General features: G+C 51.3%; 1 protein-coding gene across 1 annotated transcript in view; it reads right to left on the minus strand.

Annotated features, from left to right (window-relative positions):
* Positions 1–16,424, minus strand: part of Ttbk1 (tau tubulin kinase 1) — a 36,872-nt gene extending 20,448 nt beyond the window's left edge. Inside the window, exons 1-12 of the mRNA XM_027389187.2 lie at positions 16,317–16,424; positions 12,141–12,288; positions 11,445–11,518; positions 11,087–11,227; positions 10,322–10,426; positions 10,029–10,094; positions 9,486–9,578; positions 9,281–9,406; positions 7,011–7,165; positions 4,451–4,682; positions 4,125–4,303; positions 1,132–1,693 (exon numbers count right to left, since the gene is read on the minus strand). Coding sequence (XP_027244988.1) covers positions 1,132–1,693; positions 4,125–4,303; positions 4,451–4,682; positions 7,011–7,165; positions 9,281–9,406; positions 9,486–9,578; positions 10,029–10,094; positions 10,322–10,426; positions 11,087–11,227; positions 11,445–11,518; positions 12,141–12,288; positions 16,317–16,424 — 1,989 coding nt within the window. The remainder of the gene's footprint in view (positions 1–1,131; positions 1,694–4,124; positions 4,304–4,450; positions 4,683–7,010; positions 7,166–9,280; positions 9,407–9,485; positions 9,579–10,028; positions 10,095–10,321; positions 10,427–11,086; positions 11,228–11,444; positions 11,519–12,140; positions 12,289–16,316) is intronic.
* Between the last annotated feature and the right edge of the window lie 6,976 nt (positions 16,425–23,400).

Below are 23,400 nucleotides of genomic sequence, written 5' to 3' on the forward strand. Positions count from 1 at the left end.
GCCAGGGCTCCTAACATGCCTCCTCTTGTGAGCTCCCTGTGCAGCTCAGGATGTCCTTGGCCTTCCAATCTCCCTGCCCCTACCTGCTGAGTACTGGGATCACAGGAGTGTTCGCCAGCACACATGTTTTTGTGTGGCACTGGGAATCCTCCCCAGAGCCGTCCCTGACTGGGAATGGTGGGTGGCCATCAGTGCTGCCCTGTCTTGATCTTGCTCACCTCTCTCTCTAGGGCTTCTCCCATGTTCTGATCCCTCCTGGGTCATGATTAAGGGCTCCATTCTCTCCCCCTCTCTATATGTGAGCATTTCCTAGCTTCTGCCCCACTCTTGGACCCCCCCAGTCTGCACGGTTCTCTAGGTGACAGCAGCCACCCCACAGTTACTATGAGTTCAGGTGAGATCTGTCTCCTGAGCAATGGATAACATGCCATGGTCATCCTTCAGATATCAAGAGGTCATTGTGTCCAATCTGAAACCACATACATACCTCGAAGCCACCTAGCTATGGCATGGCTGCCATCAGAGCCCCAGACATCTTTGCCACCCTGCATCCTGCCCTCTGTCATAGTCCATCTGTCCTCCATCCACCTTGCCCCCATCACAGTCTATTTCATGGCCCAGGCCACCAGGGTACTGCTGCTACTGAAAACATGTGGCCTTCCTGCTTCTTAATGTTTTCCCTTTCAATTAATTTTCTACAAAGCAACTCAAGTCTCAAAGCCACAATAGTGCCATACTCCTATTTAAAAGCCTTCAGGGGGTTACCAAGCCTTCAGGATCAAGTCCCATCCCTTCGGTGTGGTACCAAGGCTTCTGTGACAAGCCCAGAACTGCTTTACTTCCACATCAGTATTGTGCTGAAGACTGCCACCACAAGGCCTTTTCATATTGTCCCTGGACCCCAGGAGGCCTTTCTCCTGCTTTGCCACCTAGTTGTACTACTCACAATACAAAACTCATCCCACAACTTAAGCCTCTGTCTGTCCCCACAGATGGTATGGAGCCTTGTCTCCACATGGCCCTATTACTGCTGGGTTCCTAGGCCAGAGGGGCTACAACAGAACACACCAGCCCTGCCTGCAGAACTCTGGGATCTCAGGATAGGGAAGTCATATCCAAGCCCAGTCTTACCTGTCTCTGAGGGCCTGTGGGGTCCGACTCTCTCCGTCGAGGGCGGGGTCCCGAGTGCAGGGGCGAATGGGAAAGACTGCCAGGTGTGGGTGGCTGTGATGTCTCTGACCGGCCATCAGCCTGGCTCAGCTGAGGGGGTGCAGGCTGAGGCAGCACCTGCCGCAGGTCCTCCTCTGCCAGCGTCTGCATGCCACGTCCTCGGGGCCTGACAGTGGGCTCTGTCCCCAGACGTCTCCTTTCTTCACCCTCCTCAGGCAAAGGCCGAAGCTCCTCAGGCTCTTCATCTGTGGTGCCTGACGTGCTGGGCTCAGCCCCAGGAGGGAAGTCCTTGAGCTCTGTCTCCTTGTCAATGATAACCCATTCCTTGCTGTCAAAGTCTTCCTCCTCAGCCAGTGGCACCGAGCGGAAGGCATTGCTCAGGGCCTCCTGTTCCACAGAGGCTGACACGTCCATGCGACCACTCGCCTGCCTGTCAGCATGGCCTGTGTCCACCGACAGCATCTGAGCTGGCTGTGAGGAGCAGGCCTGTCGTGAAGGCGAGCCAGGCAAATCCATCCGTGACCTGCAAGAGCCACCAGAATGGAGTTCAGTGCAGGCCTCTGAAGCCCCAAGACATCAGCCAATGACAGGGTGGAGTGTGACTCCTTCAACACCACTTTCTAGAAACAACTATCCACCCATCATGTGTTCAATCAGCAGATATCCCTTAATGCTTACCGTATTCCAGGAACATGAGCATGCAGAAAACAAACCCATCCCTCTCCTCCGGGCTACTCCGGGAAGCTAGTCTTTCCAACACTCATCAGGTACTTACACTCCATCTGTGGCTCCCTCCTGCTGCATCCAGGGCAAATGTACCAGCTGGCTCTTGAGTTTACAGATGGCTTCTAGCTCCACTCCTGACACCCTTCGGTCCTGCCCAGCTGGCACTTGATAACCCCAGGCAGGCCAGTCTTTGCAGTCCCCGGCGGCAAGCCAGAATCTGCATTCCTTAGCCTGTACCCAGGGCCTCTCAACCTAACTGTTTTGTTTTTCCCCTAACCAGGTCTATTTCAGATCCACTCACTTCTCTTGAACTGTCCACCCCACAGCCAGTGCCTCCATCCTCTGCTGTCTAACCGACTCTGAAACACTTCCTGTTGTAAGCCCTCCCCTTCCTGCATGGACAGTTACTTGCCCCCACAAGTCACCCTGAGCCCCCACCACACCATGGACCTCAGCTCTCATGCTATATGTGTCTTCCTTACAGACAGACTGTGACCTCTGCCTGGCAGAGCCTGGGTTCCTCTAACCTTTGACCTCAGGGCTCGGATCCTGCCTGGGACATCTTCTGTCATCATCTTGAACCGTGCCTTTGACTCTCACTCAACACCCAGAATGTCTGTTTGGCACGGCACCAGCTCCAAAAGGAGGATGCTTCTTATAGAGCATGGTTGTGTGTGGTAAAGGACGAGGCTACATATGGAGGAAGTGTTGGTTCCTGACCCCAGAACACCAGGAAAGCCACCAGGCCTAACTTGTCTGGGCTCTGAGCTCCAGGCAGGGGCTCATTAGCTCCCAATGACTCAGCTGCAGAGGGAAGATGTCAGAGTAGAACTCCCAACAGCCTTTCAAAAAGACCCCCCAGCCTGCTCGGGCACTGCTTAATCCCATTCTATGCCCTGTTTGTATCGATTTGTTAGTAAGACTTAAAATAAAACACCATTGATAGAGGCTGCCCTGGAACTCCATGTAAATGGCTGGTGACATTTCTTTTCTTGGAATCAGCTTTTTCTGAGGGACACGAGGACAGAAGGTAACAAAACAGGAGGTGAACTGTGCACATGGGTGTCCCAGTGTGTGTAGACAGGAATGAGAGCTGTGACACCCCAGCCTTGTCTGCTCCATACTTTTTTGTGCACCAAGTGCCACCAAGCCATCCTACCCCTTCCCTGTCTGTGACATCCTGAGTCTTCTGTAGCAGAAATTCTCTTCAGCCTGCTCCTTCCTGCAGCTCCTGAATGGGTGTTTCCTGTGACCCGGACCCACGTGCACACAGTCCCTTCTAAGCAGTAGCTCTTCAAAACTGTCTTGCTAGGGGCACTTGACTCTCTCGTCCCCACTCGTATCCTTCTTTACTTTTCCGTGTCCAGAACTCTCTGTATCAAGGGACTCCATGCCGCCACGGGTGAAGATGCCGTCTCTGGCGCCTGGCAGGACAGCCCAGGTGAGTGAGTGCTGTCACACACTCAGGGACCCAGGCCTGTCTTAGGTAGTCTACCCTCTGTCCCTGTGTTTGATCTGAAAGATTAGGACAGTTTAGGGCCAGGGCCAGGGCCAGTGGAGGGGCCATGACTGATGGAGGTCATTAGAAAAGAGACTGATGCCCTCTTCCTGCGTGGCCCAAAGAGCCTGACTTGTCTTTCCTAGTGTAGAGAAGGCCCTGGAGAAAAGGTCCCCAGAGGCCAAGGACAACAAGTGACATTTCATCCTGCAGGTGCCCCCACCTGGTGTCCCAGGTGTGACTTGGCTAACCTCTGCCAGCTATACCCCACCCACAGGCAACTTTACCCCCTCCCACCTTCCGAAGGACAGTTCCCTCTCTAACCCTTCCCCTCGTTAGCCAGGTTCCTGCTGGGTCCCCCTGCTCTCAATTCATGTCCCTTAGGTCCCCAAAACTTGTCCCATACTGTACCAGCAGTCCCTCTCAGACTCTCTGCCTGCAGGCCGAAGGAAGCCCACCTCTCCAGGTATCTGTGAATTGTTACCTAGGAACAAGTCATCTAGAACCAAGTCCTGGGTCCAGCCAGATACATTCTTTCCCCCTGATGCCTCAGGCCACCAACTGACCCCAATTCTGTTGAGCCTGACCCCGGGCCAAGCATAGCCCTCACCATGCTTTCTAGGGTTCCTCAACTACCACCTCATGTATGACCTTTCGCAGACCAGCCACGCTGATGAAGGCACACGGGGCCAGAAGGCCTGTGTCACCCCGAACCCATCTACAAACTCACCTCCTCTCATGGAGCTCTACCCTCCCGTCAGCTGCTGTAGACAGCCTCTCCGACTCTGGGCTGTTGACCCTCCGGTACCGTAGAGACCGCACTGGGGTTGTTGGGGAGTCTGGTGGGGCACGCACTGGGGAGCTGGGGACCCCTATTCCTCGACTCTGCTCTTCCTCCACACAGGGGGTCTGTCGGAGAGGGGACACTGTGAGTTGAGGTTGACAAGCTGGCTATGGGTGAGAGCCTTTCTCAGGGCAGGGGAGGATGGGACCAAGGGCTGGAACCCCTAGCGGGGAGGGAAGGCTGCCCACAGCGGTCTGCCTGGATGCAATTACTTTGCCAATGTTGATACGCAGCTTGTTGCGGTTGACATCTGTCTCTTCCCACACTTCAGCCTCAGGACCCCCAGGGTGGGGGACAAGGTGGGGACTAGGGCCCAAACCCTCTGGAGGCCTCCCAGGCAGGATCGGGGGTGCATTTTCCTGGTCACTCAGGTGCTCGCCCTGTAGCACATCCTCAGTGTTCTCGCGAAGCAGGTCCCCGGGCACTGGTGTCACATTGACCACTCTGGCGAGACCATGGAGAGGTATGGGTAAGTTTAGCAGAGATGCCCCTTTCTCCTTTCCTCTCTCCCAGCACAGGCCCTGGGGACCATCTCCAGAGTGGGCACTCCATTGTCATTCCGACCCTCAAGGCTTCTGAGACAAGACCAACCTCAAGTTAGCAGGGGCTGCAAAGAGATATGGTCAGTAGGGACGGGCATGTCCTCACAGAGCTCCAGCTTTTCAGGAGACCTGTGGGTTTCCAAGCCCTTGCTGCAGTCCACTGTCAGTATCTGACTCCCTTTAGGGACATCTTAAAAAGACCCCTTTATACTCCTTATCCAGAGACCTTTTAAAAAGAGATGCATTTACTTTTATGTGTTTGTTTTGCCTTCATGTATGTATGTGTACCATGTGTGTGCAGTGCCTGAGAAAGCCAGAAGTGGGCAGTGGATCACCTGGTCTGGAGTTACAGACAACTGTGAACCACCATGTGGGTTTTAGAAACCTAACCCAGGTCCTCTGCAAGAGCAGCCAGTGTTCTTAACTGCCAAGCCATCTCTCCAGCTCACATGTCAGCTCCTTGATAAATTTTTTTTCTCTTTGTTTAGTTTATTTTTATCTCCGTGAGTGTGTGTCCACAAAAGTATATGACAGCACACATGTGTAAATGGGATGACAACTTTGGCTTCCATCTTGAGACATAGCTGTGGTGTGTGTGTGTGTATGTCCTCACCCATGTGCAAGGATGTGGAGGCCAGAGGTTGGTGTGGAGATGCCTTCCTCCATGGTTCTTCATCATGTTTTTTTTTTGTTGTTTTTGTTCATTTGTTTTGTTTTGGGTTTTTCTTTTTTTTGCTTTTGTTTTTGTTTTTGAGATAGGGTCTTACTATGTAGTCCTGGCTGGCTGGTCTGGAACTTGCTATGTAGATCAGGCTGACTTCAAATTCCAAGACATTTGCCTGCCTCTGCCTCCTGAGGACTAGGATAAAAGGTATGTGCCACCACACCTAGCTCTCACCCTGTTTTTTGAGACGTGGTCCCTCAGTGAACCTGGAACTTGCCATTTCATCTAGAATGACTGGCCAGCTACCCCCAGGATCCACTAAGGTAATGGTCTCGTGTGCATCAGGCTGGCTGAGCTGCAAGCTTCCAGAAGTTTCTGTCCCTGCCTCCCATCCCACCATAGAGACACTGAGATCACAGGGATGCATTACTGTGTCCCCTTTATGTGTGTTCTTGGGACCCTAACTCAGGTCCTCAAGCTTGGTCTGCAAGGGCTTTATCCTCTGAGCTATGTCTCCAGGCTCTTCTTTCTGTTTTTAAAAGACTCCCTATGTAGCCCAGGCTAGTCTCAGACTCATAATCCTCCCATCTCACCCTTTCAAAAATGCTGGAATTAGGTATGTCCCATCATGTCCCGCTTCCCAGAGAGACCTCAGCACAGAACTGGGCCACTGTGCTGTGCCAGAAATTTCTGTGGCATCTTTCTCCCAAAGGCGGCCCTGGACTAGGTGATGTGATGGCTGTTCTTGGCTATCAACTTGACTACATCTGCAATTAACTAAAACCCAAATGGCTGTGCACTTGTGAGGGATTATTTTAAATTAAATCATTAGAAGTGGTAAGACCCATTTCTAATCTGGATCTTTGAGGTGGGAAGCTACACCTTTAATCCAGATGTTTTGAAGTTAGGAGATCCACCTTTAATCTGGGCCATGCCTTCTGCTGGCAGAATATTTGCTCTTGCTCTCTTTGGCAAGTCCATTACTTCACTGTCTTTAGAACCTACTTCTTCAGGATTCTGGCAAACACTAAGGACCAGCTGAGACATCAGCCTCATTGATAGGCAGCCATTGTTGGATTATCTGTGTCACAGCCTATAAGGCATTCTAATAAACACGTTCATTCTATAAGTTCTGTTCCCCTAGAGAACCCTGACTTCTTAACCAAGCTCCTCTCCAGGTACCCTTCTGTGTGCCTCACATGGTTCTGAAATTACTGGCTAAATGGAGGCAAACATGTCAGCATTGGCTGAGGCCCTGTGAAGATTCCTGAGAGCCCATGGCATTTGGATGATGTAAGACATACATGTCCATTATTTACAATGAGAAAGGTAGACTGTGGGCCTCGAGTCATTTCATCCAGGATTTCTTCCTCAGTCAAAAGCTCTAAATGAAGATACCTACTCCATGCCCAGCTTCAGGGTGGATTGTGACAGACTAGCTCAAGAATCCACCATGAAGACACAACTAGGTGTGTCTAAGGAGAATGAGAGGACTGACTTCTTGGGTGCAGCTTCAGGTAAGGGTCACTGACCACCCAGCCACCGTGATGCCCCACTCAGACTCACCCAAACATGGCTGCTGTCTGCCGGGTGTTCTGCTGGGGTGGGGTGGAGGTACTTGTGGACAGGAGGGTGTCGGTGCCAGCCTTCTCCCAGTCAAAGGCCTCATTCTCAGCAATGCCCCGCTCCTTCATACTGTTCTCAAACACCGACATGATCAACTGCAGAGGATAGGGATGGCAGGAGGATAGAGAGGCTACCCCAGGGCTAGCCAGGCAGAAGGGGCAGGAGGACAGAGAGGCGACCCCAGGGCTAGCCAGGCAGAAGGGGCAGTGTCTGGAATTGTAGGGAGGGGACATGGAGGCTTCCAGGTCAGGGATGGAAGGAAAGTGCACAATTGATTTTAAATGAAAACACAACACAAAGCAGTATGTAAATTGTCACCTCGAATTAAGCCCCACCAGATGGACACTAGTCCTCTGAGACTATTCTGCCACTTCTATCATCTCAACAGGCACATCAGTGTCCCTGAGCCACTGGGTTCCATCTTGGTCTCATGATCCTCTGCAGGCTACTACCTCTGACGGGGTGCCTCTCCCATGGTCACTCACCGTACAGCATCCCTTGCCTCGCTGGGCACAGAGCATCCATTTTTGCATCACTTTCATGCCTTTCTGCTAATCCTATACCTCAAGCAGCCATCAAGGGCTCAGCTGTTGGTGTTTATAACTTGTGTGGACCAAGAGACTCAATGAGGCTGAGCCAGGACAAGGAGTGGGGTGTCAGCTCTACTGGCAACTGGGTTGCCCTGTTCAAGAGGTATCACATGGCTACAAAAGCTCTGAGAAGACCAAACCATTCAAGGTTGGGCTGGCTCTCCTCAGAGCCCAGGGAGGGCATTCTGCCGACAGGACACACTTGCTTCACTGGCGTCACCAGTCATATGCAGAATGACACACACACCATTATGTGAAGTACATAATACTATGTGTTTGAGTTTGGGTTTTGTGTTTATTTTATTTTTAAAAATTATGTGTATAGGTGTGGGGGGGCACTACATACATGAATGCAGATGCCCGTGGGTGCCAGAAGATGGTGTCAGGCCCCCTGAAGCTGGATTTACATGTGGTTGTGAATCTCCTGACATGGTGCTGGGAATTGAACTTGGGTCCTCTGCAAGATAGTGCCCTGGTTTTGTTGTTGTTGAAACAGGGTCTCCCTATGCAGCCCAGGCTGACTCAAATTCATGATCCTCCTGCCTCTGCCGCATGAGTTCTGGGATTGCAGCTGTGCATCATCACATCTGGCAATACTATTTTTTTTAAATCACTATTTTAGAGCAGGCACCCCCTACTTACAAAACACAAAGTTGACTAAGGTTGTATATGTGACTGTGTCAGTATAATGCCTGCTTGCTTAGCATGCAAGAGTCTCTGAGTCCAAACTCGGGGATAGTGCAACAAGGCATGATGGCACATGTCTAAAATCCCAGCACTTGGGAGGTGGAGGCGGGGAGTCGGAAGTTCAAGGATACCTTCAGATACATACTGAGGTTGAGGACAGCTGGTCTACATGGGATCCTGTCTCAAAAACAACAGAAAATGTAATTTGTCACAGCATGCTGTGTTAGGCCAGGAGAAGCTTGGGGGTCTCATGCTAGTGCATCTCTTGTTTGGGTCATTTTCTCCTGAGTTTGACTTGTCTGTCACGCTGTAGCACAGGGTGTATAAAGGGGAAGTCTTGTCCACGTTTGGGAAGTGAACTCTACAATGGTCTTACAGTGACATATTAAGGACAGTCTGTACCCTGTCACTAAGCAATGTATAACTGTCTCGAGTCCAGCCCTGCTCTTAACCATGGTTTAAGACCATGGCTTAAACCAATCTCGGTTTCCCATCTATGAACAATCATCCCAGTTAGCTTCCTGCAGAGTTCTGCTGTCAAATATATCATGGTCCTCCCTGCCCCGCAGGCTCTCATGATGTGGCCCCAGCTGGCCTGGAACTCACCATGTAGAGAAGAGACCAGGCTATCCTCAAACTCAGAGACATCTGCCTCCCCCACCCCTGCTTCCCCAAGCGCTAGAATTAAAGGTGTGTAAGACCATGCCCCTGCTGCGGACCCCTCTTTTGAAGCTTGGATGTGATAACACAAGAACAGCACTTACACTTACACTGGGGAGGGAGAAATCTTAGCAGTGACTGCTGTTTGCAAGGGCAAGGACAGACTGATACAGTTAGAAGACCAAAGGACAGATGGATGCCAGGCTGCCGGGGAGGACAGTCACTGCTGGGGGCCAGCAGCCTGGCAGCGGCGCCCCAGGCTGGAGGTCGCACCTGGTAATCAGGCTTGGTGAAGTAGTCAAGGCTGGCGATATGGTCCAGGAAGAGGTGGAACTCCGATGGCATGTGCTTCAGTAGCATCCGGTGCTCATATTTCTCCTTGATCATCCCCACCTGTTCCTGGAGAGGGGCGGACACAGGCGATGAGGCCCTAGCTGGCGCACCCACCGCCTCTTCCACCCAGCTGTGGGGACCTCACCTTGTCCTTGATCTTTCTCCAGGGCAGCTGCCCCACTGCAAACTCTACCAGCATGTAGAAGAGGGACCACAGGTCATCGTGGCGGCCCATCTCCTGAGAGGTAAAGGGAGGGAGAGTCACCTGCAGTTCTCATGTCCTCCTCTGGGAAGGGACAGTGAACCATTTTCTGGGGACATCTGACACCCTATATTTTGCCATAGGGCCCATGGCAAAATAGGGGACAGATAGACAACACTGGGGTCTCTCTGTGGCTGTGGCTCATCCTATACTTCAGCACGCACAGGCGCCACGGTAAAAAGTTTGAGCATGCTTTGTTCTTTCACCAGGGGTTTTCAGTGGGAAGAGAGGCGATGGAGGCCCAGAAGAGAAGGACAATAGGGACAGTCAACAGTGACACATTCCTCCAACTCCAAGCTTCAGTGGCTGGCTGGCTGCAGCCTATACTCCATTCTTTTCTCCCCACCTTGACATCCACAGCCCACTCCACACCCAACTTTGCCTTTCCGCCCTTAGCCCTTAACTCAGGCTATGCCTCTCACTCACCCGGTTCTTGTGGGCATTGACCGAGGCATATCGAACAGTCCCCCGGAACCCGGCCACATTCCGAGGCTGCAAAGAAGACCACACCTCAGCCACACTGTCAACCCTACCACCACCAAGACTAACTGCCCCCTTTGTTCTGATCCCCAGGAGCCTGGGCTGTCGTCCCAGGGTTGGATGTACTGATAGTAAAAAGAACACCAAGCCTGCTTGGGCAGCTACAAGAAAAACAGTGAAGTGTCCCCTACAAGAGAATTCTTAGAGCCCCCACCATCCTGATGCCTAATGGTACTCACGGGCCGGACATCCCCTGTAGTGTTAGTGTACTGCCGGGCCAGCCCGAAGTCCAACATGTAGCACTTTCTGTAGGTGGAGGGCAGCCGGCCCATGGCAAAGTTGGACTGTGGGAAGACAGCAGTTGTGAGCTGGGGCCCAGCACCCCCAGACACACTAAGATATTGCTATGTCAGCCTTGAAGGGCCCACAGCCTATGGACTCTTACATCTACCCACATTCACACTAGTGTGGCTGTTGTGTCACAGCATCGGAGCAGGTATAAACGACTACCCTCAACTTACAGACACAGAAAGGGAGGGTCAAAGGCCGAGGGGGCATCTCGGAATCACAGAACTGGCGAAAAAGACAGGCTTTGAGCACTGGTCTGTCCTGCTCTAAATCCTCAGCTCCCTATAGGGGCAGTAGGACTTGGTATGGCTGCCCAGCTCAAAATCAGCTGAGTGCTGTGTGCCCTTCCCAGCTTTTCTTTTTACCCTTTTCAATGAGAGGGTTTTGCTTTATTTTTCTAGCACCAAGATCCAAGACCTACCACAGAAAGTTAGGTGACCTCCCCTGACGTCCTCGCCTCTAGATTGAAGGACTAAACAGGGTGGTGGGTGAGAGATGAAAAAGAATGAGAGCTGGGCACTCAAGAGGTGAGAAAGAGGAGATGGGACCTGGTCAGGATCGAGGGGTGATAGAGTGGAAGAGGGTCATGGGGCTCAACCATTGGAGTGCAGCAGCCAAGTCCCACAGACAACAGGAGAGCTCAGGCGCATGCTCACCGGCTTGATGTCACGGTGCAGAAAGCCCACGGAGTGAATGGCTTCAATGGACTCCAGGATCTGCTTGCCCAGACGCAGTGTGGTGCTTAGTGTGAAAGTGCCCCTTGGCTGGCTGCGGCGCAGGTCAGCCAGGTTCCGGCCCTTGGTGGGGTGGGTGAGATGGATAAGATGGGATAGGCTGGGAAAGGGGAAGACCCGTCTCTGCCACCTCCCAGCAACCACCACTATGATGGCCACCCAGTCTTGCCCCAAAAGGGTTGTGCCTACCCTCTACCCAACCCCTCAGGAATCAATACCTCCCTTCCCCATGCCCCAGCTCTCAGGGAAAGAGGCAGGTGGACAGGTCCCAAGGACACACCTGCAGCTGCATCACCACATAGTTAAACTTCTCATTCCTGCCACAGCCAATGAACCTGCACACGTGGTCCTTCCCTGAAGGGCACAAAAACAGGGCCTCCCAAGTCCCATTCCTTTCTCACCAGCCAAAGACAGGTTCTGGTGTGTGCCACTACCCCCTCCACACCTCTCCCTCTCCCTCTTCCTCTGTCTATCCTCTCTCTCTCTCTCTCTCTCTCTCTCTCTCTCTCTCTCTCTCTCTCTCTCTCTCTCTCTCTCATACACACACACACTTGGTTGTGTGTGGTGTGTATGTATGTCATACCTACCTAGCTCTTATGTGGGTTCTGAGAATCTGAACTGACTTTAACCTTGAAGCCATACAGCCATCCCTCTGGCACACTCTGGAATCCTGTTCCCCAGCCCTGGTCCAGGAAGGGCTCTGAAATAGTTCTGCAACTCCCAGCTTCAGCCCTGCCTTCTTTCTAACACTCTGGCCCCACCTCTGTCTGTAAGCCATGGACCACCTCACTTGGCCATCACTAACAGTCTCCCTCTTCCCTCTCCATCGCTGTCCTAGACCCTGCTCCCCCCTTTCTTAGATTCTGGCTCCATCACCTTCTTCCTCATTATTATACTTTCTTGTTGAAGCCTCTAATCTCATCATTCTCCCAGCTCCATCACCTCTTCCTTCCCACGCCCCAGCCCGGGGTGGTACCTTGAAGCTTTTTAAGCACAGCCACCTCCATCTTGAGGACCTGTTTCGGCTGTTGGGCTGACTCCACCTTGAGGGCCACATTCTCCCTGGTCAGCAGGTCCATGGCCTCGTAGATCTCACCAAAGCCCCCGCCCCCGATCTTTTTTAGCTGTGGACGAGGGGAGGAATTGTACTCAGGGACTAAGCTGGACAGCTCCTCAACCCACTTCTCATTATGTTCTCTCCACTGGTGCAAGGTCATGTTCTTGAAGGGGAGGGCCCATTTGTCCAACCCAGTCAGTGCCCACACCTGCTCTCCTCTAAGACAGACAGCTCTGCTCATGAGTACAGATCCCTTCCAACACACACACACACACACACACACACACACACACACACACACACCCCACCACCAGACAGGTGTCTGAATAAGATAGAGACTTGTGGCTTCAGGAAGACATGGAGATGGCCCTGATGAGACTGTGGGCCATCCTGCATCTTCTCTAAAAGGAGAGCGGGCCAAGGTGTGGCTCAGTTAGTAGAGTACTTGCTTTAGCATGCAGGGAGGCCCAGGTTCGGTAATACATGCACTGGGCATGGAGGCACACACTGGAGAAGGAGGTAAAGGCTGCACTACATAGCAGCCTGCACTACATAGCAGCGCTAGCCTGGGGTATTTGAGACCCTGCATCTAAGAAGGGGGGGAAGGGAAGAAGAGAGAGAGGAACACATGAGTAGGAGCTTAGCAAGTAAAGGAGTTTGATCCCCAAAACCCATAGGGAAGGAGTGAGACAACTACCTCAAGTTATCCTGACTTCTACACACGCATCATGACACACAAAGCCACACCACACATCAATAAATGTAAAATACAATAACAATAAAGAGAAGCCAGAGCTATGAGGAAAGGTGAAGTTTCTTGAGCCAGGGGAGGAAACAAGGAAAGAGACAGAGTAGAAAGAAAAGGTGCATCCTACTCTGATGGAAGCTAGTCAACAACAGAAGCCTAACAACCAGGTGAGACCAGACCCAGACTCCAGGGACAGTGGCCTAACACCCCGGGAGACAGTAACCTATTCCACATCCTTTTATAACTTGCTGTGTGACCACAGATGACAAGGTAGGCAAGTGAAATGCTCACAGACATCACCACGGTCAGCCCCAGGCTCCACAGCACAGGTGAAGAAGATCACCCGACTCCCCATGGTGCACACAGGGAAAGTCACAAGGCCCAGGGCCTGCAATGCCTTGGCTAGGTCCCACAGCTAGTAAGTAACTGGGCTGCACTTCCTCTAACCTCCATCAACCGGAGACAGAAGCTACTAGCGCAGAACCCATAAGGTTACAGGACATGGGCCACTCGGCACTGCAAGTATGGGCGCTGACACTCAAGCCACCAGACTCTCTGCTGGTGGGAACATATCTAACACCCACTCCCAAACTCACCCCAGACTGAACCTACTTCTTTTCCCATTTGCCACTCATCCCTAGAAGAGGGGTCTAGTTGCTGGCCTTCTGCCCTGTGATGAGGGCTTACTTATCCATTGGCCACGGGGACTGGGTATCTCACATTTTGGGGATCCCAAAAAATGTTTTATCATGAAATCAAAAGATAAAGTGGGCCTGGAGAGATGGCTCAGCTGTTAAAGGTGAGTCTCACAACCAAAAGATAAAGTGATGAACTTTTAGGCCAAAGAGGAAAACTCAGTCTGGAATATGAATCTATTACTTTCTATAACAATGCAGCCATGCAATGCAATTTTTAGTGTCCTATTATAGAAGGGGATGTCATGAGGCAAAAGGGCCCAGGGCCCATGAATGCCACAAGGCAGCCCGGCTCAAAGTCCCTTAAGACAATACCCTTCTGACCCATTGCAGGCTCTGTTTCTCCTCCTCTTCTCTATGTTTTAACCATGCCAACCCCTGTTGAAGGACCTCCCTAAGCCACAGAAGAAATAACAGAATAGAGCCCCTCACTTTATTTGCAATGGACATCCTTTTTTTGGCCCCATTCTGGACAACCTAGAGTTATCTAGGTTTCGTAAACTGTTTGAGCCTCCACTATAAGAGAGTCAAATTGAAACAAAGACCTTCCAGCCCTAAGACCCAATTCTCTCATGGGCTGATTTCTGCTGATTGCATTTACCGGCAGACAGACCTCAGCCTGTCTTCTGGTCCTGAAACTTGGCAAGTTGGCTAATCACACCTATGAAACAGGTGAGCTGATAATTACTGTATCTACTCTATCAGTTCCTGAGATAACCCACAGAGGACACTTCACAACCTCTGAGAACAAGAAAGGCACACTGGTGCGGCTGGAGAGATGGTTCAGCCATTAAAGAGCACTGGCTGCTCTTCCAGAGGTCCCTCGTTCAATTCCCAGCACCCACATGGCAGTTAACAACTGTCTGTAACTCTAAGATTTGACACCCTCACACAGACATACATGCAGGCAAAACACCAATGCACAAAAAATAATTTTTTAAAAGGCACAAAACAAACACTGAGATTTTTATTACTGTCCTTTGCTGTGCTGCTTTGCAAGGATCACCCCTCATGAACAACTTACTGTTTTATTTCCTTTTTAGGGCAAAGACATTTATTTACAACTTACTATTTTCAAATATTCTTCTTGGATTCATGAACCCCATTTCTCCTGGGTGCAGCCCATCTCTGGTCCATGTTCCTGGTTCCCACACTCCCGCATCAGTCCCGTCCCTCCCCCAAAATGGCTGCATCTGGCGTCTTGATTCTCTAGCTCTCCAGGGGAAGGAACAGGAGATGGCCATAAGGAGAACCCAGGTCTGGTACACTCGCCCCTCCCCCCAACCTCCCTGCAACTCCCTCTGCCACTTCTCTCCCCGCACAGCACACTCTCACACTCTCGTCCCTCCTTCCCAGAGCACAACAAGGTCTTTAGTCTAAACTCAGTGTGTGTGAACAGTCTTTTTCTTGCCTTTTCAGTACAAATGTTATTCAGTCTCCCATGTGCCAGACACCAAGCTCATGTGCCAGGGACCTGGGGGTCTTGAAGGAGGCTTCTTATTTTGCCAAACACCCCTTCCTTTTATGGCTGCCCTGGCTCCTCCTGCATTTCTGACCAGTTGCTCTCTCTTCAGGGGCCCTAAGAATGTCCTCCCTAACACCCCCACTCCCAATTCCTGAAAATGCTACTTTGCCTCTCTCCCTGGACCTCTAGAGGACCTGCGCGGCCCGGTGACTGTTGCCATGGAGATCCGCCGGCACCCGGACCCCACCCTCCTCTCCACCCCATCACCCCTAGTGAGCTGAGCCTCACCACACCAAAGCACAGTGACGCGCGCGCGCGCACGCTAACACCCCAACTCTACACAGTGAAAAAAGCCTGACCTCTGCGGTTCTTTCTTCCCCTCTGGATCCCCATTTCCTCGCAGACCCCACAGCCGCACACACTTTTCCCACACTACATCCTACATCAATCATCCCTCCCTACAATAAAGAGGATAACACGGTGCTTCAAAGCGATGGAGAAAAAAGGGTTTGGACGAGGCTGACTGACGTAGACCTAGTTCCCTAGATACAACCACTGCCCTAACCCTTACGTGGCCCCCTCCCACCCAGGATACCATCCTCCCCCGACGAAGAAACTCGGACTACAACTCCCAGCAGGCCAAGGAGCCTGAAGTCCTGGGTTAGAGGGACAGGGCACGCTGGGAGATGAAGTCTCGGCGTATTGCACCTGCCGCAGGAACCCGGGAAGGGAGGAGGATGGATGGAGAAGATGGAGTGCGGATGCGGTGGGAGCAGCCTGCAGGGCCTCGTTCCCCAGACCCAAGCCTTTCCGTCCTCTGCGGAAGCGGAGGAACACATGCTCACTCAATGTCCTTCCCCAAGGTGCGGCGGAGAAGGAGCCCCCTCCCCCACCACCCTCCTCCGCACCCCGGGCTCTGCAGCTCGCATCCAGACATCCAACCAGGAGTTGTTCAGGCTGGGCTGGAGTAGCACGACCTAGCCCGGGAAGGGGTGAGAGGGAGCCGGGTTGGAGAGATGGTACTAGGAGAACGTGTGCGCAAAAATAACACTTGAGCAGAATTCCAAAGAGCTGGAGGACACCTCCCACTTAGGGTAAGGGCTCCAAGGGCACCAGTCTCAGGGAGTCTCCAGATCTCTTCTCCTTTCCCAGACCCCTCCCTCTGCCCAGCTAGGTCACTCACTCACCACCTTCCAGCGATCTTTGACCACGTAGTTGGCCGGCAGGATGTCGGCTTGCTCCCCTCCCCCACTCATGTTGGTTTCGTCCTTAAGAGCAGCCGCTAGGCACTGCATCCGCCAGCCGGAGGGAGGGGTGTCCGCAGGGCCTGCCCTTGGGGGGCCATCTACCTGGGAGAGTGAGGAAGGGCAGTGAACAGCCTGACTGCCACCCTAGCCCACCTGACAGCTGGGGAAAGGAACCTCATCCTGCTGGCAGGCATCCTTCCCAAGCCGGGGGTGGGAGTGAGGGTTGAAGGGCTGCCGCTCCAGGAGTTACTCGGGGAAATACTCCTGATGATAGAGGTCAGTGGAAGGGAGGTAGATAAACCACAAACGGGAGGTGTGAAAGTCAGCAACAGGACACACACGAAGAGAACAGGAGAGGGCAATGATGTGTGAATAAGGAAACGTTTACCATAGAGACATTCCAAACTAATGAGAGGAAGATGTGCTAGGCAGGGGGCATCCTAGGCTGAGACCCAAGAATGACAAACTTGAGTCACTCACTCTACCTGTGGTCCCAGGCATCCACACCTAGCCTGTGTCACAAAACTCCTTTGAGGTGTGCTTTGCTGGCTGGCTGAAAGGGGAAGACCTGCTGAGCATAGCCAAGCCATGGGATACCCTCATCACAGTGGCCAGCCAGCCAACCAGAGAGATGTGACCATTAAGAAAAAACGAGGACATGCACAAGACTGGGAAGCCAGGATGTGTGCCAACAGTGAACACAAGACCATGGACTCAAGCTGTGGATTTCAGAGGGATGGAACCCCAGGGTCTACTCCACAGAGGCCAAGGTAGACTGAATTGGGGGAGAGCAGTGTGTGCTGTTGGAGGGAGCCAGAGTGACAGAGAGCCACAAGTCTGGGTAGGCAGGGGTGAGCAAGCCCCTTTTTACATCTATGTACAGTCAGCCAGGAGGACCGCAGCATCTACTGTGCTTAGGTGGATAAAAGTCGAGCACTGGAGACAGTATCCCAGCCTGCAGAGGTGTTAAGACACAAGTTATCATAAGAAACGTGTGTGTGTGTGTGTGTGTGTGTGTGTGTGTGTGTGTGTGTGTGCGCGCCGTGCGTGTGTGTGTGTGTGTGTGTGTGTGTGTGTGTGTGTGTGTGCGCGCGCGCTCGCGCCTGTGTTCATGTGCCCTTCTGTATGTGTGCATGTCTTGCTTTGTGTGCACATGTGTAGAAAAGGGGCCAGTAAAGGGGACTTTCTGGTATTTCTGCCAAGCCAACACAGGGTTTGGAACCAGTATCTTTTCTTGTCATCTTTCATCTACAGATATTTTATGTGCTCCCTGCCACACTCTAACCATGACCCTGGAAAGCCACACACAGCAGTGAAAGAAGTCAGCCAGGCTGGGACCGTGCATAGGAAAGGGGCTAAGTTCTTTGTAAGCATGGTGGGACACTCAATTACTAATTGTAGCAAAGTTCTATGTTACTCCATGAGCCTGACACTCCTCGAGATGGCTAACTTCTCTGGTCCTGTGTCTAAACACCCTGATAAGGTTGTGAAAGACCTGAGATGCCATCTCCAGGTCACAGTGTTCCCCCTGAAGAGAAAGAATCTCCACAGGGAAAGGCATTGTCATTCTTTTTTAGTTTTTTTTTTTTTTTTTAATGACTGACCTGAATTGTGTCCCCCCAACCCATACAACACCAGGGCGGTGGGCTAAGATGAGTTTGGAAGGCAGGGAGGACAATGGCAAGGTGAAGGAAATGGGGTGAGGAAAAGACTGAGGCACCTGTGATCCCAGCACTCTGGAGGTGGAAGCAGCAGGGTGAGTGATTTGAGACTAGTCTTGGCTACACAGCAAGTTCAAGGCCAGCCTGGACTAAAGACGCCCTGGCTGAAAACAAGAAAACAAACCCAAACCGAAACTAAACAAAAAAGACTGGAGAAACAATTGAACTTGTGTGGAGGAGGCCTCAGCTAGACCCAGACTATAGCTTAATCCTAGTGTGTAGGAATCCAGCCCCTGCCACAGCCCAGCCCCAATCCAGGGGAAAAGGGGGAAGAGCTCAATTCAGGCTAGAGAGGAGGCACAGTGGTTGAGCATATGTCCAGCATGGTCAAGGTCCCAGTTTCAACTGTAACGCCAAATTTTATTTTTAATAAAAAGGGGACTGGGGGCCTGCCAAGCCAGTTCTGTGGGGAAAGCCTCTCACCGTCACATCTGATAGTTTGAGTTCCATTCCTGAGAACCATGTGACAAAAAGAGAGAATCAGGGCCCTGCACCTTGTCCTCTGACCGCCACATGCGCACTGTGGTGTGGCATGCATGTGCCCTCCACACACAAAACAAACAAAATGTAATCCAAAGGGGGGATTGAGATGCTTGCTATAACTCAGCCCTGAGCAGAAGTCCCCAGTACTAAAAGAAAATAACTTAAAAAGCTGAACAACTAGAGGGGCCTCAGTCCTGTATGGTGGGCTCTGCAGGTTGATGAGGGAAATCTGTGTGCTGCTCACACTCGATACTTGGGGAATCTAAAAGAAAGGGGGGGCAGACGAAAAGATCCGGCCATCCTCTCCACCACCCATCCCAGAGGACGTCTCGGTGAATCCAGCTATCCCAGACTGGGTTGACAAGCATGGCTGCTTGGTTACTATCCTCTGAGGTCCCTGTGTGTGTGTGTGTGTGTGTGTGTGTGTGTGTGTGTGTGTGTGTGTGTGTGTGCATGAGAATGTGGGTGAGTGGAGAGACAGCACGAAGTGTTAATGTGTGGCTAAGCAAGGTGTGAGGCAAGAGTGTTTGGGGCTCGCAGAGGCCAGGTAAGGAGAGGCGAAGCCATGAGGAGTGACAGGAACAGGAGAAAAGAGATGAGGAAGGTGAGGAAGAGAGTGAAGGGAACAGGGCCTGTCGGAGTGAGAGGGTGAGGAGAGGAGGGTTGGTAAAACAAGAGACAGGAGATCATGGTGGCAGGGCAGAGTGACAGGACCACGGCAGGAGCTTCTGGGCACAGCTTGGGAGTAAAAAGGGAGGCTGGTGGAGGGATGGCAGAGAGGGTCTGGAGACAGCTGAATGACCTGTCAGAGGTGACAGGAGAGTGAGGAGGGACATCACCGGGACGAGGGCCAGGGGTGGGACCCCAAGAAGGATGGGCTGGGGAGGGTGGGTCTGTGCGGGCGCAGGGAGACGCTCCAGGCCTCAGGCTGCGGCCCAGGCAGTGTAGGCCAGCGTCCCAGCTGCTGACGGCTGCCACTAAGACTGCTGCTGGATGGGCTCCGAGTCCTGGAGGTGAGCCCGGCGGGAGGCCCGATGAACCCCAGAAGGGACCCCGGCCCACCCGGCCGGCCGGCCCCGCCCCGCCTCACCTGCTCGGTGTCCGCTGCGGCTGCGGCTGCGGCGGTGAAGGCAGCGGCACGGGGCGGCGCATCCCCCGGGGCCGGGGCGGGGCGGGGAGGCTCAGTGCGGCGCTGGGCGGCCCGCTCTCTCCCGCAGCGGCGGCGGCCTCCCGACCCCGACCATCCCGGCCCGGCCCGGCCCGGCCCGGATCCTCCTCGGGCGACGGCGGTGGTGGCGGCGGCAGCAGCAGCAGCGGAGAGGGGAGCTGCCCACAATGCACTGCGCCGCCAGCATCAGCACCAGCCCTGACATCACCGCCTCACCGCCCCAGACCTTACATCACTGCCGTTTTTCTGACATCACGTTCCACTCTGCCCCCCTAGACCCTGCCTGGGCACTCTCAGATGAACCCGTAACAGCTACCAGCTTTTCTGAACTGATCTATGTCATTCGCTTGACCACAGGCTCCTTGCCTGTCCCCCAGAAATCCCACTTGTCTCCACCACCTTTTATCTCCCCCTCTTCCCAGAATATCCGCGTTACTCCTTTAGCCTCACCTGAGCGCGATTCCATCTTCCACACAGCCACTGTACTTCCCCCTGAGCCCTTTACTCTATCTGAACCCACCCTCCCCACACATGTCTACCGTGGCTCTTCTAACACCATTCCACACTGGGACGCACCACCCCTCACCTGTAGTCCTCTCCTCATCATGCACTTGCCTCCTCTACTGGTTCTTACCTTCTCTTCCTTTGGTCCTTTCTTCTAGCTGCTGACGCACTCTATCATTGTTTCTTGTTGCTTGCCAAATAAGATACACACTCTTTATTGTGACATTAAAAGCTCTTTCCAACATGTGCCCAACAGATGGGATTACTCAATATTCTCTGAATATACTCTGCGCCCGGCGTCTCTCGGCTCCTTCTTCCATTGCTTATATCCCCAGCAAATGCGGAGGGAGCACCTTCAGCAACAGTACTAGCAGCGTTACACCTGCCAGGCAATTAGCTCATTTAATCCCTATAAGCAGCCTATGAAGTGAGGGCACTTACTATACAAGCACAAAGGCCCGAGTTCAGATCCTGGAACCTAGGACCTGTAAAAAGCCAGGCGCTGTGGTGCACGTCTCCAGCCCCAGCACTGGGGAAGCAGGTAGGAGAATCCTCAAAGCTTGCTGGCCAATCTAGCTCCAGGTTCAGTGAAAGAAGACATCGTATCACATAGCAATCACAGAGGAGAATCCTCTGGCCTCCACACACATGCACACATGAGCTTGCACACACACATGCACACATGAGCTTGCACACATACACACGCACACACTCACAGAGCTGGGAAAATGGCTCAGCTGGTAAAATGTTTGCCTCAGAGGTCAGACAACCTGAGTTCTGTCCCTGGAACACATGGTGGAAAGAAAGAAGCAACTCCCAAGAGTTGTCTTCTGACTGCCACAATGCATTAAAGCATGCATGCAACCTAGCAATACAGTCCCACACTCATGTATACATCATTCACACACACAATAATGATAATAATAATAATAATAATAATAATATAACAATAATAATAAATTTAAAAAGAAAAATGAAATCATGACGTTTTCAGGAAACTGGATGCCACTGGGAATCGTTATGTTAAATGAATAAGCAGACTCAAAAAGACAAATACTTCATATTTTCTGTCAGATGTAGGACTTTGCTGGCAGTGTATAAACGAGCTTTTGACCAAACCTGATGGCTTGAATTCAATCCCCAGAACCCACATGGTGGGAAAAAAGAAGCAAATCCCAAAGGTTACCCTCTGAGCTCCATACATGTTCTGTGGCATGTAGATACACACACACACACACACACCGGTATACACACAGACACACACAGAGAGATACACACACAGATACACACAGAGAGAGATACACACATGCACAGATACACACAAAGACACACAGAGATACACATACAGATACAGACACACTCAGATACACATATATAGACACAGACTCACACTCAACAGAAGATACATACATTCACACACAGATACACACAGAGATACACGCACTCACACTACACACATACTCACACAGACACACACACATGAGCCCACACGTGTAAGAGACAGAGAGACAGACACAGAGACAGGTAGAGAGAATGAGAGGAGGAAAACAGTCTAGGCCAGTGAGCTGGTACACACTTTTAATCCCAGCAATGGAGAGGAAGATGTGGGCAGATGTCTGTGTCTTTGAGACCAGTTTGGTCTACATAGTGAGTTGCAGACCAAACAGAGCTGCAGAGTGAGACTGTGTCTTTAAAAGCATCTTCTACATCTCATGGGGCTGGGATGCAGCTGAATGGTAGGGATGCCTGCTTTGCATGCCTAAGGCTTTGGGAGAAATCCCTGATCCTCTTTCCCAGATCATCCACATTTCTTAATATGTCCAATTTTTCTTGTAACTTTCAAAATCCAAAATAGTTATAATGGTTTTAATGTACTTAGATACATTATTAAGTATTAATACTTAGTATTAATATAAGTATTAATGTACTTAACTTCATTGTCTGAGTAATTTCTGAGTAGTTTAATTTTATCTTCTGACCATGGGTCATATATTTTTCTGTTTATTTCCATACTTAGCATTTTTTCAACCTTTGAACATTTTTTTTTAGAAATACAAAACCAAACAAAAAACCAGGGTCTTGAGGCTGGAGGGTTGGGTGGGCTCAGTGGTTAGGAGCAGGTGTTGCTTTTGCTTGTTTGTTTGTTTGTGTTTGTTTTTGTTTGTTTTGTTTTTTGTTTTTCGAGACAGGGTTTCTCTGGGTAGCTTTGGAGCCTATCCTGGCACTCACTCTGGAGACCAGGCTGGCCTTGAACTCACAGAGATCCTCCTGCCTCTGCCTCCGGAGTGCTGGGATTAAAGGCCTGTGCCACCAATACTCCGCAGTTGCTCTTGTTTTTGTTGCTGCCATTTGGGGCTTGGTGTTTCTTGTTTTCTTCTTTTGTTGTTGTTGCCATTTGGGTTTTTTTAGACATTTTTTCATGTGCACATCTCTCACTGGGTGCTTGGGTTGCTTCTATAGTTTATCCACTGTGAAGAGGATTATGAAGTATGGGAAGTGCATGTGTTACTTAAAATTCTGATTTAAAGAAAAAGCCTACAAGAAAAAAAAAAAAAAGACACACTCCTTTCATGAGGCAGAGGCAGGTGGATCGTGTGAGTTTGAGGACAACCTAGTCTACAGAGTGAGTTCCAGGATAACCAGGGCTATACTAAGAAGTCCTGTTTCAAAAAACAAAACAACAACAACAAAAAAAAAAGATTTCACATATAAAAGATTTTGTGGGGCTGGACAGATGGCTCAGTGGTTAAGAGCACTGATTGCTCTTCCAGAAGACCTGGGTTCAATTCCCAGCACCCACACGACAGCTCACAACTGTAACTCCAATTCCAGGGCACCCGACATCCATAGCAAAACACCAATACGAATAAAAATTAAAAATAAAAAAGATTTATTTATTTTATGTGTAAGGATATTTTGTCTGCATATAAGACTGTGCAGACTCTTGGTGCCTGAGGGAAACCAGATCCAAACCCCTGGATCTCTCCAGCCTCTTGGTTTAAATTCCTTAGTACACACACCTATAGCCTGGATACTTGAACCAAATAGAGTTCTTTTTTAATCCTCTTAGAAGCTTCATGCTTTCTTCTTAGCTTCTAAACCATGTATTCCCATTCATGGTGTTCAAAGATTCCAACCCCTCATTACC

Source organism: Cricetulus griseus (assembly GCF_003668045.3).
Source record: "Cricetulus griseus strain 17A/GY chromosome 1 unlocalized genomic scaffold, alternate assembly CriGri-PICRH-1.0 chr1_0, whole genome shotgun sequence".
NCBI classification, from domain to species: domain Eukaryota; kingdom Metazoa; phylum Chordata; class Mammalia; order Rodentia; family Cricetidae; genus Cricetulus; species Cricetulus griseus.